This window comes from Trifolium pratense, linkage group LG3 (genome assembly GCF_020283565.1).
Source record: "Trifolium pratense cultivar HEN17-A07 linkage group LG3, ARS_RC_1.1, whole genome shotgun sequence".
NCBI lineage: Eukaryota > Viridiplantae > Streptophyta > Magnoliopsida > Fabales > Fabaceae > Trifolium > Trifolium pratense.
Genome location: NC_060061.1, coordinates 50,143,686 through 50,167,644, shown reverse-complemented (window position 1 = coordinate 50,167,644; position 23,959 = coordinate 50,143,686). Strand labels below are relative to the sequence as shown.

At 33.0% G+C, this 23,959-nt stretch overlaps 3 protein-coding genes and 1 non-coding gene across 5 annotated transcripts; 2 read left to right on the top strand and 2 right to left on the bottom strand.

Moving 5' to 3' along the window:
- The first annotated feature begins 2,482 nt into the window (after positions 1-2,482).
- On the top strand, positions 2,483-3,522 carry LOC123917538 (protein LIM1). Its single transcript, XM_045969287.1, has 2 exons — positions 2,483-2,851; positions 3,289-3,522. The coding sequence occupies exons 1-2, from the start codon at positions 2,542-2,544 to the stop codon at positions 3,300-3,302; spliced, it is 324 nt and encodes a 107-aa protein (XP_045825243.1). The 5' UTR covers positions 2,483-2,541; the 3' UTR covers positions 3,303-3,522.
- A 474-nt stretch (positions 3,523-3,996) lies between these two features.
- Positions 3,997-11,402, bottom strand: LOC123917537 (chaperone protein dnaJ GFA2, mitochondrial-like). 2 transcript variants are annotated; one of them, XR_006812480.1, is made up of 19 exons: positions 11,129-11,325; positions 10,937-11,027; positions 10,676-10,762; positions 10,265-10,347; positions 9,308-9,391; positions 9,148-9,186; positions 8,772-8,861; positions 8,242-8,286; positions 8,074-8,161; positions 7,888-7,952; positions 7,705-7,779; positions 6,938-7,010; positions 6,305-6,396; positions 6,133-6,204; positions 5,345-5,401; positions 5,209-5,257; positions 4,972-5,038; positions 4,218-4,426; positions 3,997-4,150 (listed from the first exon to the last, which is right to left on the bottom strand). XR_006812480.1 is itself a non-coding variant. In XM_045969285.1 (18 exons), exons 1-18 carry the CDS (start codon positions 11,189-11,191, stop codon positions 4,327-4,329), a joined length of 1,320 nt encoding a protein of 439 aa, XP_045825241.1. In that variant the 5' UTR covers positions 11,192-11,402; the 3' UTR covers positions 3,997-4,326. The 2 variants fall into 2 exon arrangements, 1 of the variants encoding a protein (XP_045825241.1); XM_045969285.1 differs by having other exon boundaries at positions 3,997-4,426; positions 11,129-11,402.
- A 2,264-nt stretch (positions 11,403-13,666) lies between these two features.
- On the bottom strand, positions 13,667-20,103 carry LOC123917534 (putative disease resistance RPP13-like protein 1). The gene has a single exon (XM_045969283.1). It carries the CDS (start codon positions 19,979-19,981, stop codon positions 16,178-16,180), a length of 3,804 nt encoding a protein of 1,267 aa, XP_045825239.1. The 5' UTR covers positions 19,982-20,103; the 3' UTR covers positions 13,667-16,177.
- Positions 15,773-15,933, top strand: LOC123919129. The gene has a single exon (XR_006813058.1). It is a non-coding gene; the product is annotated as a U1 spliceosomal RNA (small nuclear RNA).
- Positions 20,104-23,959: the final 3,856 nt, after the last annotated feature.

The following is a 23,959-nucleotide window of genomic DNA, read 5'->3' as shown; positions in this document are numbered from 1 at the left end:
TGTTGTTTGTTGTAAAACAAAGGAGAGAGAGACTAGTTTCTCTCATTCGTCCTGCCACGTCATTCCCTTTCGCTAATATTTACACGACAGATCTTTGTTAGCGAGTCAAACAATTGGATCTGTTTCGTCTATGCAGCACGGATCTTTGGTGTTTGATTCATCATCATTTGGATTGAGCTTCTGAAGCTCATACCATTACAATGTCAGTTTTGGATTTTTTTTTGTGTTACCAAAGATGTAGTACTTGTTAAAATTGTCATGTTATACTTTTGTGTTTCACTACTCCCATTTGATTAACTTAACTTCTCATCTCATTTTGTCAGAAAAAAAATTCCGCAAGTATAACTCAGATGATAAAAGGCTACATGAACAATTGATATGTTGGGACACGGGTTTTGAACCTACAATTCTACTCTACACTTCTCAACACTTAGTGTGCATCGGTGTGTGTTTCACACCATTTGACTTTTTAGAACTAGATAAAAAATAATGTGCGCGGGTGTGTGTTTCACCGTTTGACTTTTTAGAACCAGATAAAAAATAATCCTCAAAAGAATGAATGTTTGCAATTAATTTTACTTTGGAAAAAAAAAAGTGTTTTAGGAAGTGGATGTATGAAAAATTTCTGATCAAATTTTCAAATCTTTATTAATTAATCACTCTATAGAAAATGTGTAAAATAATTAAAGGGTAGATAATGGTAAAATCGACAAATTTATAACCTTATATTGTATAAATGACAAGTTAAAAAAAAGAAAAAACATTGTATAAAAATAACGTGTTAAGGAACAAAGTTGAATCAATATCCTTATACGAGCACTCTATGTATGTGAATGTGAGTTGATGACATGTGATCATACCTGACCAGAATGTGCGACCACGCCGACGTTTAACTCTTGAAGCCCCTGTTGAAGCGGAAGGGGGTTGTGTACCTGCAAGTGCTCCGACGCTCAAGTCAGTGAGAGTGAAGCAAAGGTTTTCGATGCTAAGATGATACGTACCTTGTGAATGGTATGAGTCGCGTATATATAGCCCCCAGCGCTGGGCCAAGGCCCTTGATGACATTAATGACCATCAAGTGGCTGCCGGAAAACGGCTGGAAAACCTTGATGAGCAGTTAATGCTCATCATTCCGGTGAAATTTGGCGTTACAAGAAGCCTAGGAATATGACCGTTGGAATGTCGAGCAACTATCATATGTCCTCGCATTAAGGCCTGCTCGGTTCCATTTTCTCGTGGTGTTTGGATGCCCGGGCTTGTAAGCTCGGTCCAGAACAATGTGGAAGCTGAAGCATGATATGATTTGTGGTGGACTTTGCTATTTCTTTGGCCTTCAAGAATTTGAGAGAAGTTGAAAAATCACAAAGAAAATGACACTATAGTATTTAAACTACTTTGACATGTCATTTTTGCTACATCCACACACCATTGACATGTAAATCACATTGACTAATTTGTATACTTTAACAATGTTATTTGCCTTTCGTTGGAATAATTTTTTTTTTTTTTATAAGCATTGACTAATTTTTTTTACTTTGGAATAATTTAAACAAATTAAAACAAAATGTAAATGATTTTTGGCAATATGTGTGAAATTTTAAAGATTAATCTTTGAAGCTGATAGGAGTATTGCAATGAATGGTAAAAATACTCTCTTAAAAGTTTTAATATTGTACCTGCTACATTTCTAATGTTGGATTCGAAATAATTTGCTAAGATATATATAGTTAAGTTGAAAGACACATGAATCATCTCATTCAATCACTCTAAAGAATGAATGATCTAGATCTAGTATACCTCCTCTCCCCTTAAATAAATAATAATCATATTATGCAAAAAAAAAAAAGGAAAAAAAATAATCATAAAATATTTGATCTTAAAACACAAATGAATACTATTAGATTCAATCAATGCCGATTTGTTGAAGTGGCAAAAATTTAATTTTTTTTAAAAGCTCTCGAGTTTAGTCTTATGAACATGAAAAACAAGAAACGTCAGCTTTGTTTCTTTATATATGTTTGGTTTACTCGGTTTAAAATTATACGAATTTATTCTTTCCAAAAAAAACTATTAGAACAATGTATTAATATATTACTTCATTGCTAAGTTATTGAAAGTAAACCTAAAAAAATAAAGTTATATTGAAAGTAAGTAAAAGATAATAAGGTTGATAAAAGTGGAAAAAATAATAAGGAAGTACTTCACTACATCTATCATACCTTACTATATGCTATTAATTTTATTAAATTTTTTTTGACAAATATTGGGAGAAATCATGTCATTCTAATATTCTAACTGTAGTCATACAACACTAATCGCATTGATGGTGATCTCTAAGATCAAATTAATATAGGAAGCATTATCAGAATGACCCTTTAGGTTAGGTATACAATGCCTTATGACATGACCACACTTGTACATATAAATACAAAACCATAGTAACTCTCCAACAACATATTATATAGTATATATATAGTATATAGTAAATTAGTGATAATTTAAGAATTGTGGAAAACACAAAACACTTTCAAATTAATTAAGATGAAGTTTTTAATTAGCTATAGGACTATGTCCTTAATGTTGTTTTTCTTAGTTATGGTAACATTGGTGGCACAAGTTCAAAGCACACCTTGTTCAAGCACATTTTTCTCAGCACTTGTGCAACTCATTCCTTGTAGGGCAGCTGTTGCACCTTTTAGTCCAATTGAACCCAATGATGCTTGCTGCAATGCCCTTAGGTCCTTAGGTCAACCATGTTTGTGTGTTCTTGTTACTGGCCCTCCAATTTCTGGTGTTGATCGCAACATGGCCTCACAACTCCCAGAAAAATGCACCACAAGCTTTGATCCTTGTATGTTCTCTCTCTCTCTCTCTCTCTCTCTCTCTCTCTCTCTCTCTCATTTTTCTTCTTCTTGTTTTACTTTGAACATGGTCCTTTTTAAATCTTAACTCTGAATTATGATTTTTTAAATGTACTTTGACTAAAATGTTAATTTGTTTTTAAGCATTGAACTTCAATTTGAAAATTTATCTAATGAGTCACATGTGGACCAAAATGAATAACAATTTCCAATTTCAAACATAATCTTTTCAATTGCTTAATTTCAAAAGGCACCTTGCTAGCTTCATAAGATTTCAGGAATCATTTCACTAGTTGGCTTTGTAATTGAGACATATATTAGTGTTAATGTTATTGTGTGAATAAAAAAACATTTAACTTAAATGTGTTACACTTGTAATTATTAGACAAGTGAAAATAGGATTAATCTTCTTTGTCTCTTTATGCAGGTGAAATCATATGAAGTGAAATGGGAGCATGAAGCTGGAATGTCATTAGAAATAAGTGTGTTTCTTATTTTTATTTTAGGAGTAATTTATGTAGTGCTTCCCATAATAATGTTACATAAGATGAGACTCATGTCAACATGGGATTATGCTTCAATCTATGCTTCACCTGGTGCTGATTGATTCTCAGATTTCAATAGTTAAATTCTGAACAAGACTGAAAATCATTAATCTCCACGATTCTATTTTTCTTTGCCCTAAAACTAAAAATTATTTGGAGAAAGGACATAGAATATACAATTTATGTTTAATAATTTAAAATTTCAATTTCTTAAAAAAATAACTTAAATATAATCAAATTACAACAACTCAATAGTAATGATAGATTTACTGACATTTAAAAGATTCAATATATGACAATAATGCAAATTATTTTCATTATTTCAAAAAAATGTTTGATAATTTAGTTGAATAACAAGAAAAAGAAACATTTCCAAGCGTCAAAATACGATAACAAATATGAGATTCAACTTTCTTTTTCATAATAAAATTTCAAATGGTAAAGTGAAAATCAAAATTCAAATGCCAAATTTATTTTCCAATTGATGAAGTCAAGCCACAAGAAAATCATTGCACTACTCTAGAAAAATATGAATATATCATCTTTTTGCATTGATGCAGAAACTATCAACTAGTTTGGCAACGGTCTAATAATTTGTCAAGGTTCCTTTACTTAGTATAGAAGGAAAAAGAATGGCAATTCATGTCTTGCATGAACCCCTTTATGTTAAGGATTTTATATACAACACATACCAGAATACTGTGGTCTGTAGTCTACAGGTGCATGAAGGGACTTTCTTCCAACCTCAAAATGAATTTAGAATTTATGATTTTATCTCTTATGACGACATTGACGAGATATATTACATAAACTCAAAATCAGAGGGGCAAAAAGCAAAATAATAAAATAATTAATACTTCTACAAAACTTGATAGCAGACAGCTTCCTGGCCATACTGACTGCATACTCTGCCAACGTTTTCAACCGGAAGCCGAAGCAGCTTTGTCTTTATCAGAAGATTCATCTTGCTCTTCCTTTTGAAACTCTTGAATCAATTCCCGCTGTCTTTTTGTTAGGTTTCTGCAGAACATTACAGAAACAGGCATTTAAATATCCATCATACACAAGTACGTATCATACATACTTGCACTACAAGAAAAACAATGGCCCCGGCCCCATCAGAAATTTTACATGTTCCAACGGACATTTCTGTCGGTACCTATGAATGAAACTCAGGAATCCATTTCCAACTGACAAGGCTACAGGAAGGCATTGTTTTGTCATTTCAAAAGGGCCTATCCATAGGATCGTGCATCATTAAGACCCTTTGTACTGAAGACAAAATTAATCCGAGTCTCCGTTAAGAACGGTGTTGCCATCAGAAATTACAATGATTATTTTTTTGAAATTCGAATACCGACAGAAAGCTTTAAGTCAATCCTCTACATCAGAAGTAATTTCTTAGGCACCCTTCTGCATAAATGATTTTTAACTAGTTCTTGCTGTCAGAAGGGATGTTCCGACAGGTTTTCGTCGGTTGTAAGGGCTTTCACCTTTTGTATACAGTTTTTCTAGTAGTGTAGTTCATAAAGCACATTGAATAATAACATCAAATTAACACTCACACTGGGATGCTGACGTTAAAATGAACGTATTGATTGCCTAATGTATAAGAATTTTTGCCCTTGATCCCTGTAAAGAGGATGACAAACAAGTTAATGATAGTAAAAAGATGATCTCAAACTAAACTCTTACAAATCCATGCAACAGAATCTAGGAGTTTTTCAGGTGTATATTTTTCACACAACTTTCTTTAAATCGTCTCCAATATTATTATCCATAAACAATATCAACTTGCTCACCTTTGTTTTTCAGAACCACCATTTGACCTTGTTGTGTTCCAGGACGCACCTGCCAAACAGGACCCGGCATCCAAACTTTCATCAGTTATTTAAACGAAAAATGTCATAAAATTCATGCTGCAATAATAATACAAACCTTAAGAACAACATCGCCAGTAAGAGTCGGGACCTGAATAGTTCCGCCCAAAATTGCCTGAAAAAGGAATAAAAAATATCTGGTTTATAGATTATTTTTATTTGCTAATTCGGCCACACAAAATCACTTTCTTGAAGTTTTCATTTACTAAATATTTTCATTTACTAATTCAGCCTAACAAATTTAGTTAACTCGCTGAAATTTTGCACTTATAAATTATAACTCCATCTCCTTTTGTGAATCATCAATATTCAGTTCAAAATGATAGGTCTAATAAGCAGTTAGTAAAATTAGGTCATTAGGAAGCCGGTGGCAAAGAGAGATTTCATAGGTTAAAACTCATAGGTTAAAACTTGGAAGGAGAGAATGGAGGGGGAGGAGAGGGCTAGAGCTCTTCAATATCCAGGGAATTTACACTCTTACTGTATATTCTTCCAATTCTTCGTGCTGCTCCTACATTGGAGCAGGATTGGGAATAGGGTTTTTGAAAAAAAATCTCACAATGATTTCTAATCTATAGTTTCGGGCACAAACACAGCAAAGGTGACCCTTATTCATCCCATCGTCGCCTTTTCTTTGCTACATACCATCCCTTTCAATTCCACTGATATTCCATTATAAGTCTCAAAACATAGCCCAGGGAAACACACTAACTGTTAAGGATTAGGTAAATTCAGTGGTGTCGACGGTTGAGTTCAAGGACCCCAAAGAGAAAAATGAAAGTTGAAACAAATAAATATTAGGAACAAGCTAAAGAATCAATATTTTTCTTCATTAAGGAACATTACCTGAGTGATACTTAAAACAGTATCTACATGAATATGAGATCCTTCTCTACGGAAGACAGGATCTTCCCTGACCTGCAAGAAGGAAAAGGATGAAAAAATGATCGTGCTTGTGAGGAGATTCAAAAAGAAAAGGGAAATGACCTCAAAACTATGAAGAAATTAAATTTTTTACCTTGATAGTAACATAAAGATCACCAGGACGATCTCCATCAGGATCTGCACCACCACTTCTGAAAACCTTAAGGGTTTCATTGTTGTCAATCCCTTCAAATGTATAAATATATGTTAACATGAATGTAAATATATAAATATGTAATAAATGCAAATTTGCAAATCAGTGAACTTGTTCCAAAAGTCATAACTGCTAATTGAACACAGTGCATATGCAATATGAAAAGGCAAATATTAATAATTGTCTTGTTTGGCACCATAATTGATAGAATCAAATTTGTCAAAAAAAAGATGGTCACTGTCCCTTCAAATTATTCGAGCACAATATACTAGAAATTACTAGCTCCTTTCTGCTTCTTCTCATTGTCGTTGTCATATTACTACTAATATAAAATGGCAAAATTGGGAATGTCTGGACTCTTCCATGTTCATACCAAACAAATTTTAGTCTGAAAAGCAGGATCTTATATTGCAAGTCTGTTAGACTAATGAGATAGAAAGACTGTTAGACTAATGAGCACAATACAAAGGAAATTGCTCCGGAAATTGGTCAATGAGCTGATGTGCTCTCATTTTAAGCCATATGAATATGATTCACATAATTGCAACCCAAAATTCTAAAAATAATGATTACCAGCCTTAATATCCAATTTGATCGACTTTGTTCCTTTGCTAAGCTTTACACCCCTGCATGACTTGCAGAAACTCTGTTTTAAACCATAAAAAAAGGAATTAAATTAAATAATATTTGTACACAATGTATTAGCTATTGGTATAAAAGATCAGGCATAGCCATTCAATATGCTTCAAGTTGAACCTAGCATTATCTATTATTATCATTATGATTTTAGTGATACTAAGGTCACTTTCTTGTTTTTGTCCGGTCCAACATTCAGTTCCATACAATATTGCAAGTCGTACAATTGTGCAATAAAATTTTCTTATACACTTAGAGTGATATTTTCCCGTCACATATTACCTTTAAAACATTCTTCCATAGCATCAACCCTATTTGAATCCTATAGTTGAAATCCCCCTCTATTGCGTTCATTCAGCATTATGGATCTAAGAAACTTAAAACATATGTTCTCCTATTTTCAGCTTACGAATTTGTTTACTTTTGCTAAGTTGAATTCCAAAACCTCTATTACTTTCTATGTTGGTTGAAATAATGTGTTTTCAAACTTGCCACCATATCTCTAAATTTTAATCAATCTCATCTCTCCAAGACTATACCATCAACAATAAGTGTGTACAACGATACCATTTCTTGGATATGTTTGAAATCGCTATCTTCAGAAACGAAAAAAGATTTGACACAGGTCCATCTTGGGGGGCAAAAAGCAAGTAAAATAAAAAATTATATAACTAATCAGAAAACAATTGTTTTGTGCCCCATACCTTTACAATTTTGCCAGTTCCCCTACATGCACCACATGAAACATCCATCCTAATCATGCCAGCTTGTACATGTGTCTGGATATATAATTGCCATCAAATTAACAAAAAAATTTAAAATGAAAACAAACAGAGACATTGTTAAAGAAGGTTACATTTTAATTTCAAGATAAAAACCATACTCACCACTCCTGACCCTTTACAGCGCTTACAGGTTTCAGGTCTTGTACCAGGAGGAGCCCCGGTTCCACCTGCAATAGTTCAGTAGAAGAGAGAATTTGTGATCTTCAAGGGTATAGTACTTACAAACTGAACTGAATAGGTGAAACCTAAATTCATAGCATATAGATGTTAATTAAGATATGAGCATACCACAAGTGTCACAAAGCACCTCTGTTTCAAATGTAACAGTTTTGGTGCATCCTTGGACAGCTTCCATAAAAGAAAGTTCAACAAAAGTCTGAAAAATTGATTTAGATTTATTACCTTAAATAAATGCTTAACATACTTAAAGAAGTCCAAATGCTAATTAAAAAGAACCTGGACATCCTGTCCGCCAATGTTCTGAGGATAGAAGTCAAAACCCTGATCGCCATTGAGAGAATATCCAGAGAAGCAATATACATGTTAGCCTCCAATGGGATATATAACTCGAGCAGATTTAAGTGACATTTATGTTTATTGAGAACAATAATTTACAAAATTTCTATTATAATGGAAAGAATAGATACATAACCAAACACATAATACATATTAATTAGTTTTTTACTGGAAAAAAAATGTTTGTACCATTACTTGAGTCTTAAGCATGCATATTTGAACGTTTTTTAAAACACAATTAACCATTCTGTCTTATGCCTTTAGATTGAACTAGTAACTGATGCAATTGGATGGTTAGTGTTTGTAAAGCATTTGACAATAAACATTAAACTAGAATGACTGTTTATTATTGCTATGAAAGAAATCCTGATGAAATTTATACCACAATGCCGACTGGTCTAATAAAAAGGAAAGATAGATTTACTAAAAGACATGATTAATAAAAAATGGAAAGATGGGAAAGTCATTACACGACGGAATATATCCTCAAAGGGATTATGAAAGCCACCATCGCCTCCAAAATCACCGCTTTGTTGTTTTAGATAAATATCATGGCCAACCTACATATCCATGTCAAACTGAATCAAATGAAATAGGATAAACTCAAGAAATATACCACTATTCCCCAACCCCTAACCTACTTTCTCTCTCAAATATCTATATAAATTTTAGGTTCACTTTCCCCAATCACTATGAAACAAATGTCCTCTACTAGTGTCCTTATTGTCTATTACTATTAATCTACAAATTACAGTCTCCCGTGCATAAAACCAATTATACATCCTACTATTTATCTCAATATAAAATGTTCAACAAATCAAAGAGAAATTTTTTAAGATATGAAACCTGATCATACTGTTCACGCTTTTCCTCGTCCTTCAAAACCTACAATGCAATTAAATAATGGGGAATAAAGGTCAAAGGACCAAAAGTCAGTTAACAAATCATACAATGATTTAAAGTAAACCACTTAATAGCATCAAGAACAATAACAACAAGGGTGCACCTCATATGCCATTGAAACTTCTTGAAATTTCTTTTGAGTGTCAGGATCATCTTTGTTTGCATCAGGGTGGAGCTTTTTTGCAAGCTGAAGAACATAAAGAAAGACTGACAATCAGAAAAATAGAAAATACAGAATCATTTCGCGCAAATAACACTTGCTTGTCAAATATATTTGAGGATCATACGTGAAGAAATAACGAATGATTATTATTTTTTTGGATAATTACAATATATTAACAATTATTAGGCATAGATCAGTGAATAATGCAAACATCAAACTAATACAAGCAAATGCGAATTGATCTTTTGCAAGATACTAGCAAGACAAGATACAAGTAGACTAATTGATCCAAATGTTAAGTTGGGGAACACATGCCACAGTTGATAAGGGAATGTACCAAATGTTAGTCGGCAAACTTACATACCGTTCACATACTAGACCCGATGTTACTTTTGCAGTAAGCTTAGTAATGCAGCACGATAGAACAAAACATATTGAAGTCGACAAAAAAATCAGATAACGGCCAATTTTAACTTCATATGTCTCTTCCCAAGGCAACCTTGCAGATCTTCTAACTAATGGTTTGAACCAAAATAACTTTGAAAGATTGTTTCCAATTTGGGAATGATAGATAGTCATTCAGCAGCTTGAGGGGGAGTGTTGTAAATAATGTATTTTTATAATTATTAGTATTAATTTGTATTTGGCCAATTAGTCCATTAGTCAGGCCCATTAGGTTTAGAATAGCCAAACATATTGAAGTTGACAAACACTATCAAAGAAAAATTAGATAATGGCCTAATCTGCACTCAATTGTTGGTCTAATATTACTATTTAATTATGTTACTTTGATAATTTATTACTTTTTAATTTTTTAACTACTATTTTTTAATTTTTTTAACTAATTTATTACTTTGCAAAGGTTGAAGAAATTGATACTGGGTATGTAAAACTTACCCCATAGAATGCTTTCTTTATTTCATCAGAACTTGCTTTATTACTAACTCCAAGAACGTCATAAAAATCTCGTGCCAATGATGCTGAAAAAGAGTAAGGGGACAAAAAAATGTCAGTGACATGTAATGGACAATAAACAAATAAATACTCCCTCCAGTCCTAAATATAAGAAACAAACCACTTTTTAGATTCATTGATCAACTAATGTATCTGACTTAAATACATTAGTACTTTAAAAGTAATTTGTATTTTATATTTAGGACCGGAGGGGTGTATATTCGTAGATAATAAAGACCAAGAGTGAAAAATGAAGAAAAAATCCGTTTTGCAACCAAAGCAAATTATAGACAATGCAAATCCTATACATTAAAATCAATAATGAATGAAATGGAACACATAATTTATTTGTACCCGAGCCATGAATTGATCTCGATGCCCCGAAATAATTATTCGCTGCTCCCAATAACACCCACTTCTTCAAATTAACACCATCTCCAACTGCAATTAGATATAAAGTGTGAAAAACTTATAAAAAAAGTTGCAGAAAATTACACCCTCAATCTAATTTCTTTATAAAGTGAACAAAAAAAAAAAAAAACTGATTTTAACATTCAATTCCAAACATTCAATTGCAAACAAGAATTACAGCAATAACAGTTTTTCATGCCTTACCATTGGGAAAAGAATTTCCAATAACTTTGGAAGGATTACAAAATCTTGAATTCAATGTTCTATAACCTCTTTGAAGCACTCCTCCATATATCTAAAATTCATCAACAACAACAAAAAAAATCAATTTTTAAGTTCAATTGCAGTGCAAACAAAAAAGCTATCAAATCAGAGAGAGAGAGAGAGATTAAGTACAGCGTTACGGAGGAGATTAGGAGAAAGAGAATGAAGAAGCTTGATGCCATTGGAGCGAACCATTTGAGAAAGATGATTAGGGGTTACGAGCAATGGGTCCTTAAACCCCTTTTGTAAAACCCTAATTTGTGCGAATGAGTGGAAAGTTTAATGTTGACGAATTATTAAACAGTGATGAGAGAGGTGAAGATTATTTATTTTTTTAAATTGTGTAATTAATATAGTAAATATATTTTCGTAAGAAAAAAGGTGTCTGAAATCTTGTGGAAGACGCGCGATAGATTTCGTAGGGCTTACGTATCCTTTCCCAATTTAGAGCTTAAATATTTTTTCTTTTAAGCGTAAAAAAGAAGTGAATAAATATATAAATTGGGAAAAGATGTACAAGTCCTACATAGCCTAAGATACACAGAAGTACAAATCATAGATTGTGGGTAATAATTTTAAAACAAATTGAAAAAAAGGTTAATTCTAAAAATAAGTTATTTTAAATAGTTTTTCATAAAAATTATTTTTTAGAGATAGTTTTTTACAAAAGAAAATGTGATTTTTATTAAGTTAAAATCTCCAACATGAATATTTAAGTTATTGAATGTCAAAATTACTGTCATAAATTTTATGATAAGGAGCTAGCATACGAACAAACCCCAAAAAGGTGGCCCTCACACTACAAAATCAAATGGCACCACACACATGATGGTTCGGGTTCCCCACCAAAACAAAATCTGGTAGATTGTATTTAAGTTCAATAAACTAACTTATAGCTGATAAAAATAGATGTGTTTGGTAATATGAGTTTATTCAGCTTATAACTTATAGTTTTTTACATTTTATCCCATTTTTATCTTTTTTATTTTTCATTTATTATATTTATTTTTTAAAAAATATAATAAATATTCACTAACCATGTACTTTTATGTCATTTTGTATTTACAACAGTTAAATTGGTTAAACACTTTAATTTCATTCTACTAGCTTTTCATCTATAAGCTATCGACCATCGGTTATCAGCTAGCTTTTCAATCATAAGCTAACTTTTCAACTATCAGCTAACTTATAGCTTATTTTTACCAAACAGAACTTTAATTAACATGATGATTTGGGTTCCCCACCCAAAAAACCACCCCTCTCAACAAAATTCACTCTAGTAAGAAAACGATCATGAAGAAGTTCGCAGGAGAACACAATGATTTTTGATGGGGAAAAACTTTTTCACAATCTACCCAAATTAATTAGCTTATTTGGACCCAAATAGATATGAAGCGAGATGGAGGAAAATTTCTTATCCTACCTACCCACTTTCTCACCCACCCCCCGGAAATTTCATTTTTGCCCTTGGTCAAAAAATTTGGAACGCGTTTTCCGAATTTTTTTAGTTCAAATTTGAAAACAATTCGGAAAATACATTCCAAAGTTGTTTTTAAAGGCAAAAAAAATTCGGAAAACGCGTTCCAAATTTTTTGACCAAGAGCAAAAATGAAAAAACAGGGGGTGAGTGAGAAAGTGGGTAGGTGAGATGATAAATTTTCGAGATGGAGCCGGATAAATACCGATAGATTGAGTTAACACCTAAACATATCTTCAATGACATTATGTCATCTTCAATGGCATCAAGGGTTGAATAGGTTTTAAAAGAGAAACAAATGTATCCCGAAGCTCCTCCTCCTACATAGAAAGATACATCCTCCACTTGACATCCCACTCCCACACCCTACCCACCCACCGACTCAAATCTTGGATTTAAATTCTCTCCAATTTTCTCCATGTTTTCTCTTCTTTTTCTTAATTCAACTGTTGATTTTCTCTCATTTTTATTCTTTGTAATTTACCAACCCTTAAATAAAGAAAAAGGAGAGAAAACATGAGGGAAAATTGGAGAGAATCCAAATCCCCAAATCTTAAACAACACACTTTTGTTTTAATGAAATTTGAAACAACCTTTGAAAGGCATCCTTAAGACAAACCTTATTTTAAAACCTTGCCTGAACAATGTGATTGTCGAGTCGTCAAGTTAGCCACAAACACGTTAAAAACTAGTTTTTCATTGAAAGAAAGAACACTCACCATTCATGAAATACTTGGATTTTACAACACAACTTAAGAAACAAACACAATTGTTCTATCTATATATAGAATCAATATAGATCACGTAATGTAAACACTAGGAGAGGAGAGATTATCAATGACTGCGATGATTTAAACATAATTGAATCATATGGAAACAACTTCTCATTACATAGTTAATAGATTAGATTAAACAATAAGTTTTTATAATGCAAAAAACATGTAATTAAAATCCATAAGATAAATTCAAGAACTAAAAGATAATAATTGCTTATGATCCTCTAAGCACCATTAACCTATGATCGAAGTCAACAAGATTAGGATGTTGAAATTGCTCAAGATAGTTTATTTCATCCTAATAGCCAAAATATTTCTTCCTGCAATCCATATAATATTTCCTCCTGCAAGCAACAATGAAAACCAAGAAGAAAATTTACTAGTAAGCAATCAATTTTGAACACATGATGATTAGATATAATAATAGTACAATGCCAAGTATAATTAACCAAATAAAAGGCCCTAATCATGATTGTTTTGAGTAAATATCAATGCCGTGTGGACCAAGTTATTATTGCACAACAAAAGCAAAAATTGATAGCACATTACCCCCTTTAATTTTTTCTTCCAATTTGACATTGAAACTATTTTTATTTTTTATTTTAATTAAACTTGTGGAATCAAGTGAGTACAATAATTTTTTTATAGGGGTATATAGTAGAAATAACAAGTACCATAACAAAATTGATGATGGTTTTCCTTCCGAACAACGCGTGGTTGCGAATTCAACCCAGGTGAGATCAGACATATGATTGAGGCCGGCGGTCCAACTAGGATCTCCCACTTGATTGTGACGAGTGACCGATGCATAGCATCTCTTAAACACTTTGAATCTGTAGCGTTTTTCTCTCTCCGAAGAGTATGTTTTGTCATATTTCTTACACCACTCTTCGAAGTCTTCATAAGTAGCCTACTATTAGGCATTAGCAATACCGATTAGTATTACTAGATATTTAACGAGTACACGCGCAATCATTAGATAAAATTATTAGAACGGAGCATGGTTTTAAAATAAAGGTCCACGATCACAGTCTAGGTCATTATATAACAATTTTTTAATGTAGCTAGCTAAAACAACAATGTGACCACAATATTTGCGGTCGCATTGGCAGCATTTGACTGCAATTCTCTACAATATATAAAATTGCCACGCGATTGCAATATTTAAAACAATAGGAGTATCATGTGATGCAATAATGAACCTGATAATATTGGGGATAAAATCGTTCTTGATACTCAGCGACCAACGCTTCTCTGGTTGCTTTCATTTTTTGTTTGATTGTTTCCATTGTGTACAGAGAAAATCGATTTGCAAATTTTGAGGAATTCAATAGAGGTATAGTTTGATGAGAAATTATTTTGAAGCCACAATTGTGAGGTTTTAGTACTTATGGTTTGAGCTTTCAAAAAATATTTTTATATTTAGACTCAAACTTGTTCCGTAATAAAATACTGTGTACTACCCAAATTCTTCACCACTAGAATAAACATAGTGACTTAGTGGATCACTGGATTACTGATTTATTGGTCGAATTGCAAGACTAAATCAGATAAAACCGAATAACACGGTTGAATAAACTGGTATCTATAACAAAACTTTTTAGGTATTAAACCTGAGTCTATAAAAAAATCACGACATCTACAAAATATGAAAATTTCAAAATATCACAATTTCACAATTTTATTCTTTAAATACAAATTCTAAACAAAATCATTCACAAATTATTGAAATTCAAATGTCAATTAAACAATTAAATTGTATAAATGTTATTTATGACTTCATCCTTCATCAATTATTAATCAATTAACAAAAAAGAAATGAACTTCTCTTTGACGTAAAAGAGTGTTTATTTTTTTTTTTTTTGAAAAAACTTTTAAAGGAATTGAGATTTTACATTAAAAGAAAGAAAAATCGTGAGGCAAAAAAGGGTTGTGAATATTTGTTCAAAAGACACAATTTCATTATATATAAATATTTGAAGGCAATTTCAAACATGATTGTTATGATGCATGGCCCCTACAAACAGTTTCATTTTCCTTCTACTTTGTAATTCAATGACATGACTGTTCCTCGAGTCATACTAACTGATCTCATGTGAACACACAATTATATACATAGAAATTGAATTGTCTTTATTTTGTAGCTATATTGTAAAGAAATTTTAATCTCCAACTATTTTAATAAATTATTCTTATGTGTTTTTGAAGTTTGAAGTTTGAACATTCAATCTCCTAGTAAGAACTTTTTCAATGTCTCCAAGTTCACCATTCTATTGTCTACTTTCAACACTAGACTACGATTGGATGTACTATTTAAATAAATATTTATGATGTATACATTTTCGGACTAATCACAATTTATAGATCTATAGTTGGCTGCAACTAGAATGGTGTTATGGAAGCTGGTCTTTTTTGTTTTTATGAAACACTCTCTCTCATGTTGTTTGAGTCCCACATCGCTAATATTAGAGTCAATAGAATGCAGCATGTGTTATAAAAGAGAAGTGTATGATTCATTAAAACTTACTTACCTGGATGGGGTCAATGGGTGATCATGAAGGTCCATGGCCTAGGCAAGTGACCTCCATTGCACTTAGGAGGGGTGTTAGCCTAAGATCTACCCAAGTGGTGGAGTCTACATCATAATTTGTTGCATTGGGGGCCTGCGTTCGCGCGGCCCCTCCCAATTTTAGTTCTAAATAATTTGTTCCTGAAGGATCTTTGAAATGGGATCATAATTTGTGTATACATAAACACTTTTGATTCTATATTGCCATCAGTTTTGTTGCTTCTGGACTGTGAATTGTAGTAAAAAGAGTTCATTGCAAAGGAACATCAAATTTCATACAGAGAACAGCTACTGACAAAAAAAAAAGGTACCTAAAACAAACAAGAGTGCAATACTTCATTCTATTTGCTTCTCATGGCTCAAATTGTCACTTTGTCATTTATTTTTATGACAGGTATGTGAGCAATCTTGGACCAATGTTCTCCTCTCTCACTTCCATACCTTTCTTCTAGCAGAGGGCATTCCCTAATGATCAATCGCTTAAGAGAGGAAGGGAGACTATCTTCTGACAAAGACTCGAGTCTTGGACAATTTTCAAATTTTAGTGATTTGAGATTACAAGGCAATGTGCCTTCTGTCAAATACTTGAGCCTTGAGAAATATCGGAATTGAAGTTTTTCAAGAGAAGAGAGGTGTCGAAGTCCAATTCCTTCAAAGGATTTCATTTTAGAGAGACGAGTGATTGTGAGAGACACAAGGGAAATAGGCAACAACCGTTCGTTCAACAAGGTGGTAACAATATCATCGTCGCCACCAATACTCAATTTTGAAAGAGCGCTCAGGTGTTGGAGACCCCAATCAGTTACCGGAGTTGCTATTCCCGCAGATACAACATAAATTGACCGTAATTTGGGAGGTAGGCAGGCACCTTCACAAAATGGTAACTTAAGTTCTTTTGGAAGATCATAAAGAGATAAATGTTCAAGAGCGGTGAGGCTGTCCATTTTTTGAGGCAGTGCCTTACAACGACTGATTGAAAGTGATTGGAGTGTTGACGAGCGAGGGGGAGAACAGTCTGATATAAAAATAGACTCCAGACTTTTACAACCATAAATGTGGATACTTTGTAGCGCAGGAAAACCATCCAGTGGGAAGGCGGTAAGTTCTTGACAACTATTCCATAACTCCAATGTCACAAGTGATGTGTAACTGCTCCACGTTTCAGGAGGCAAGAATGTTAAATTCTGACACCGATGAATAACAAGTGACTGCAACGAAGTAGGTAGACCATCAACGGGAAATGCAACAAGAGAAGGAATATCATTGAGTGTCAAGTGTCGAAGACAATTGTTGTTTATAATCATCTTAGGCAAATACAGTAAAGTATGGAAGCACCATATTTTTACATCCTGCAGCAGACACGGAGAATCACTCTCAAGTAATGACCACTGGCTCCCTTTAGTATCCCAATGAGAGCCCATAATAGTTATGCATTTGATTGAAGAGAGCCAACGCAGAGTAGTCTGTGTCGGCAAGAGATGATGACAACCATTTATTTCAATTTCTTGTATGGAAGAAAGATGGCTAGGCAAATGTCCCCTCAGTTCAGGACATTGGTATAGCCATAAAGTTTTAAGACGAGGAAAAGGAAATTTGTCACCTTCAAATGGAAGCCATTCCTTCCAATTTGGCATGTACCAAAATTCCAGGCGTTCGAGGGATGAAAATGGTTGGAATGAAGAATTTGTATCTCCTCTCTGAACATAATAAAATTCTGACCCAATTGTCTCCAACATTGCCATACCACTAATTGATAAGTACTTGAGAGAAGGTAGCTGCCCTAATGGTGGAAGCGTAACGCAGTATTCACAATTATTGATGCGCAGGGACACCATATTAGAAAACAAAGAATCTCCCAACCAAGTGGGGAAGCTTGTCCCACCATACAAGCGAATGCTCAGTTTCTTCAAGTTTATTGATGGTTTCAATGCATCTAGCACATCTTTCTCTACTCGTGAGTCTTCGGTTTGTTCACCCCATTGTAGCTCCAACTCGTCAATTTGTTCTTTGCTTTTTAGATTGGCATCATATGCTTCCATTGCATCAATGACGTTATGCAAGTTCTTGATGGTAAGCTTTCCGTGCAGGTGTGGGAACTTTCGAAGCTCTTTGATACCTAGCCCGACTTTTTGCCTACCCACTACGAAAAAGGTAAGAGTTTGAAGACTTTCCAGTCCAACAATTTCCATTGGCATCTCCTTTATGTTTGTCCCGCAGATGTCAAGGTGACGTAAACTGATCAACTTTCCGATATGCACTGGCAATTCAGTGAGATTTCTGCAGTTAGATAAAAGCATGGTTTGCAAATTGTAAAGGTTACATGTTGTCTCGGGCAAGCTTTTGATTTCAGTGTGGGAGAGATCTAGATAGCGCAATTGCACCAAACTACCCACTGAATTTGGAAGTATGGTGAGGTTTGCATAATTAGATAATGATAACACACGCAACCTTCTAAATGAGGGTAGCAAATCATGAACCATCATTGTAGACAAGTACTTTTTTCCCCTCCAAGAGCCAATAGGCAGAAAGCTTCGCAAGCTTTTACAATCGTAGACAATCTCAAACTTCTTGAAATTGTCATACTCTTCTTGGTTATAAGAAAAATGGCGTATGTTTTTAGAGATTTTATCACCACATTCAAGTCTACAACAGCTTTTTCCTGATACTAATGTAGCTAAATCATTGACAAGGTCATGCATGACAAATTGTTGTGTATCATATTGTTGAATTAAGGATCTGGATAACAATTCAACAAAGTAATCATCACCTACTTTCTCGGCTGCATTTTCACCTTGAGAATGTTCAAGGAAACCTTCTGCCATCCACAACAAAATCAATTGCTTCTTATCAATGAAATAATCCTTTGGAAAAATTGAACAATAAGCAAAACATCTTTTCAAATGCGAGGGAAGGTATTGATAACTCAAAAACAAAGCAGGCATTATATTATCATTCGGTAAGTTCCATATATCACTGTTCAAAATTGCAGTCCACTCTTTTCGATCTACCTTTGAACGTAAAAGTCCTCCAAGTGTTTTAGCAGCTATTGGCAACCCTCCACATTTTCTTGCAATCTTCCTACCTATTGCTTCTAGGTCTATATGTTTGGTTTCATGAAATTCGTTACTTTCGAAAGCATGCTTCGAGAGTAAAGACCAGCTGTCTTCATCAGATAAAGGATCTAATTTATGAATTGGAAATGTATGTGCAACATCTGCAACTTTTTGATGCCGCGTTGTCATGATCACTCTACTTCCAGATTTTCCATTAATGAAGGGACTTATTAGCTCATCCCAATCATTATAACTATGATTCCACATATCATCCAACACAAACAAAAATCTCTTCTCTATTGAGTTTTTCTTTAATTCAACTCGAAGGAAATCGAGATTGTTGCTTTCCCAAGATCTCGAAGTAACAGATTCGAGAAGAGTTTTGGTTACTCTCAAAATATCAAAATCCTCTGACACACATGCCCAAGCTTTCAACTCAAAATGTTCTTGAACTTCCTTATCATTGTAAAGAAGTTGAGCAAGGGTTGTTTTTCCAACACCTCCCATGCCCAAAACTGCGATAACGCCTATATTATTGCCTATACCTCTATCTGATAACAACATATTCATTAATTTCTGTTTATCATCGGTCCTACCAACGATAACAGATTCATTTACTAACGAACTTGAAGGCATTCTACGAGAAACTCTCCCGCTCACAGTTTGCAAACCAAGGATATCTTTCTGCTGTGCAAAAAGTTGAAGCCTTTGACACATGATCTTCATTTGAGAATTGATCTCTCCATAGAAGCTTTTAAAAGGAGACGAAAGAAAGTTTCGAACCTGATTAGTGATATTTTCAGCTTGTATATTCTCCATCTTACATCGCAAGGAATCATAACTGATTTGGTTAAGCAAATCCTCTGCGTCGAAAATTGCATCCTTTAACTCATCAAGCCATTGTTTGACAGCAAGATTGTTGATTTGCTTATGTTCTGCATCATCCAATACAGCCTGAAAAGCTAACAGTGTTGTTTCTAATTGTCTTAAGAGTGAGATATTCAGGTTTTTGTTGTTGAAGTAATCTTGAAAATCTTTTGAAGCTAGTTTGTCCATTAAGGTTTGAACAGAAGCAGATAGAAAGGAACCTCCAATCAAAGCTACTGCCATGTTTTTCTGAGTGATGAGTGAAGTAGGTAAGGTAAGTTAGCTTGCAGATCTATGAGAATTCTGAACAGTTGACTTTACTTCAAGGAAGATGAGTCAGGAGGAAATTATTACTTTATTTTGATAATGATAATAGGAGGTAACTATTACTACTAATTAAAGAAAAATTGTAAATAATAATAGTATGTAAGTTTTTTTTTTTTTCACCACCATATCCGATATACTATCTCGCATGCCATCATGTTCAACAAAGACGTTTGTCTAGATGATGAAACCTTCTCTCGAGTTTAGACATGAGAAATTTATTTTACCCATTTCTTTTTTTACCAATTATTTGACCCTTTGGTTTTCAGGGTAAAGGAGCCTGGATCCTGATAATTCAGAATTCGACCATGAAATAAATAAAATTTGACAAAAAATTATTCTTACCAAAAATCAAACTCCAAATCTTTCAAACGAGTTGTCATAAATTTTTTTTATTAATGACCTGAGTTCAATATCTTAATTATTATTTGACCAATTGTTAATAACAAGAAACACATTAGGCTGATTTGGCTGATTGATGCACCAAATTATGAGGAGCAAATCGCTTGCAATAGATAATATGTGCAGTTAAATTCCTGCCAATGCCATACACTTTTTTTTATAGCATCAGTTAGTTATGTTATTAAAAAAAGAATTTTATCTTCAAAATTATCATCGGATTTTCTCCAATAAAAATCTCACGGATATTACCCCGTCCATAATTATTATTATATTCTTTCTCATAAATGCCAAAATGGCACAACATGCTGTCCCATAAACTCGTTGAGTGTAGCATTCCAATTACCACTATGCAAAAGTTATGTAATCCCTTTTTAATATAGGGGTTTTCTAACTTAGACCCTAGTTAGGTCTAAGTTAGCAAGGTGCACCTTTTGAGTTGGACAAAAATACCCATTTTTTTTTTTTTGAAACAATAGAGCAACTGGGGCATGTATGTAATTTGCATCATAAAAATACCCTTTTTTTTTTTTTTGAAACAATAGAACAACTATTACATTTTTTAAATTTCTTCCAAATTTCGACCTCATTTTACGTGCGAATCGAACGCCGATTTCAAAAACTAATACCGGAAACCTTTGTAAAATTGAAAAACGATCAAAATCCATATAAGGAACGTCGAGTTTCGTTGAGTATTGAGGGAGATCGAACCGGGTCAAAAACCGGGTCGCACGACCCGTTTCTGCATAAAACGGGTGGGAGGGACGATGAACAGTGCGCGTCGCCCACGCCCACTCTCACCGGCGGCGCGTGGGGGCGCGTGCGGCCTCAAGAGGCTCTATTTTTTTTTTTTTTTTCATAATAAAATAGATGATAATATTCTGGAAATTTTGGTATATTGTATGAAATTTTTGGAGACCCGAAACTATTTTTAGTTAATTAAATGAGTAAAAAGGTAATTAAAAATATTATAATTCCATAAAAAATTTCCAAAATTTTATGTAAAGTACTATGAATTATTTAGAACCCTCTTGTGTACCTCACTCTCCCTAGTTCAAGTCATGAAATTATTTTCACAAATTCCGCTGATTATTTAAAACCATTTAACAAATAATAATAATAATTTCATAGATTTGTACTCTGAAACCAATTGTTTTTTTATTTGTTTCTAATAAAATATTAGATAATATTCTGGAACTTTTGGTATATTTTATGAAATTTTTTGAGACCTGAAACTATTTTTCGTTAATTAAATGAGATAAAACGGTAATTAAAAACTATTGTTTGCTTCTGAAACCATTTAGCTGGAAGAATGGTTTCAGAGAGTTATACTGTGAAACCATTCTAGCAGTAAAATGGTTTCAGAAGCAAACAATTAAAAATCAACTCCCCTGAAACCATTCTATCAGTGAAATGGTTTCAAAGTACAACGCTCTGAAACCATTGTACCAGCTAAATGGTTTCAGAATGGTTTCAGAAGCAAACAATTAAGAAATTACTCACTGAAACCATTCTACCAGTAAAATGGTTTCAGAGAGTTATACTGTGAAACCATTCTACCAGCTAAATGGTTTCACAGTATTATATAAAGATAATTAAAGGTAGTGAAAAATTGAGTTTTTTTTTTTGTGTCCAAATCAAATGAACCAAGTCTCTATTTATAGACAAAAAAAAATTATGAATTTTGGTATAAAAATAAAAAAATAAAAAAATAATTTACAACGAAATAATTGAGTTTAAAGTATTAAATGAAAAAAAAAACACGCCAACCACCCAGCAGTTGACACGTGTCCTGCTTTTTTAAAATGAAATTTTCTCTCTCCAGGCGCAGATCTAGTGTGGTGCACGCGCTGGCTTATCATGGAGATGGATGATCTGGACTGTCTGATTGATCCGACAGCCATGATGAGATCATCTCTTGGCCGTCTGATGGAAATCAACGGTCTGTAACAGTGGTCCTGCGGTAGGCGCGCGACACTGGATCAGCGCCAATATATATATATATATATATATATATTTTTTTTTTTTAAAAAAAGAAAGGGTATTTTTGTCCAACTCAAAAGGTGCACCTTGCTAATTTAGACCCAACTGTGTCTAAATTAGCAGCCCCCTTTAATATATACTTCATCCGTTTATTTTTATAAGATATCGTTTGACAAAATACGGATTCAGTATTAAATTAATTGACAAATAATAATAATTAAAACTAAAAAAAAATAAAATCTAATTAACATAAAAAAATTGTCAAAAAAAAACATAAGAAATAATAAGAAAAACAAAAATCAATCACAATTCATCATACACACCATGCATAGCTATTTCCAAAAATTAAGCTCCATCTAGTGATAATTTTGTACTTAATAATAAAATCTTTAGCAAGGAATTTTTTTTCTTTCTAATCCCTTGACAAATAGTCATCTGCAAGTAAAGAATAACTTACTTAGTGTATTTATTTTAAAGACAAAACTAACTTGTGTTTGCATCACTGCATCATCCTTTCTTTTTAGCTTATCCTCCCACGTTGATGTTACCCTATTTTATGGTTTGCATGAATGACTTGTCCCAGAAATAGCTCCTTAACTTTTTCAGAAATTAAGTATAAATATAGAACAATCTAAAAAATGTCATAAGATTATCAATTATGATATAGAATCTTAACAGGAGGATGAATAAATAAAGCACAAGGAAAGTATCTTTGGACATAGTCACATAGACACAAACACAAAGCTTCCTTTACTATTCAAATCACCCTTTGGTGGCTAATTTACTTACTTTGGTATTGCTGCAAATACAAGAAAGAATTGATCCTTCATTACAACTATTCCCTTTAAGTATCATCTGCTATTCATCTCACGTTTAAACAAAATTAATTTTAAAAATTAATTAATTCAAGATTAAAACCACCGAACACACACTTAGGCTCTGTTTGGGAGAAATAAGCTATAAGCGAGCTGATGGCTGATAAACTAGCTTATAGCTGAAAAATTAGAATAAAAGTAAAGTGTTTGACAAATTTAACTGTTCTAAGTACAAAATGACATAAAAGTACATGGTTAGTGGTAATTATTATAATTTCAAAAAAATAAAAAATGAAAACAATAAGGATAAATATGGAATAAAATGTAAAAAACTATAAACTATAAGCTCATACACTACTTGAAATAGCATATCAAAAAACACCATAAGCTAATTAGATAAGCTTGCTACCAAACACGTCTATTTTTATCAAACAAGCTTATAAGCTAGTCCAAAGGTAGCTTATTGGACTTACCAAACACATCCTTACTAGTTTCATATATTGTAAATCATTGACAGATTAAAACTCTAACTTTACATTTGATCAAACAGAAGCTTTCTCTTCATCCTTTTCTGCTGTACCATATTAAGATTAAACCTAAAGCTCATGGAACTTCTTCATCAAAATATTCCTTTCTTGAAACTAAAGAAAGTTGCAAGCAAGGACTTCTACAAGTGTGTGACAAAGTGAGAGACAACCTT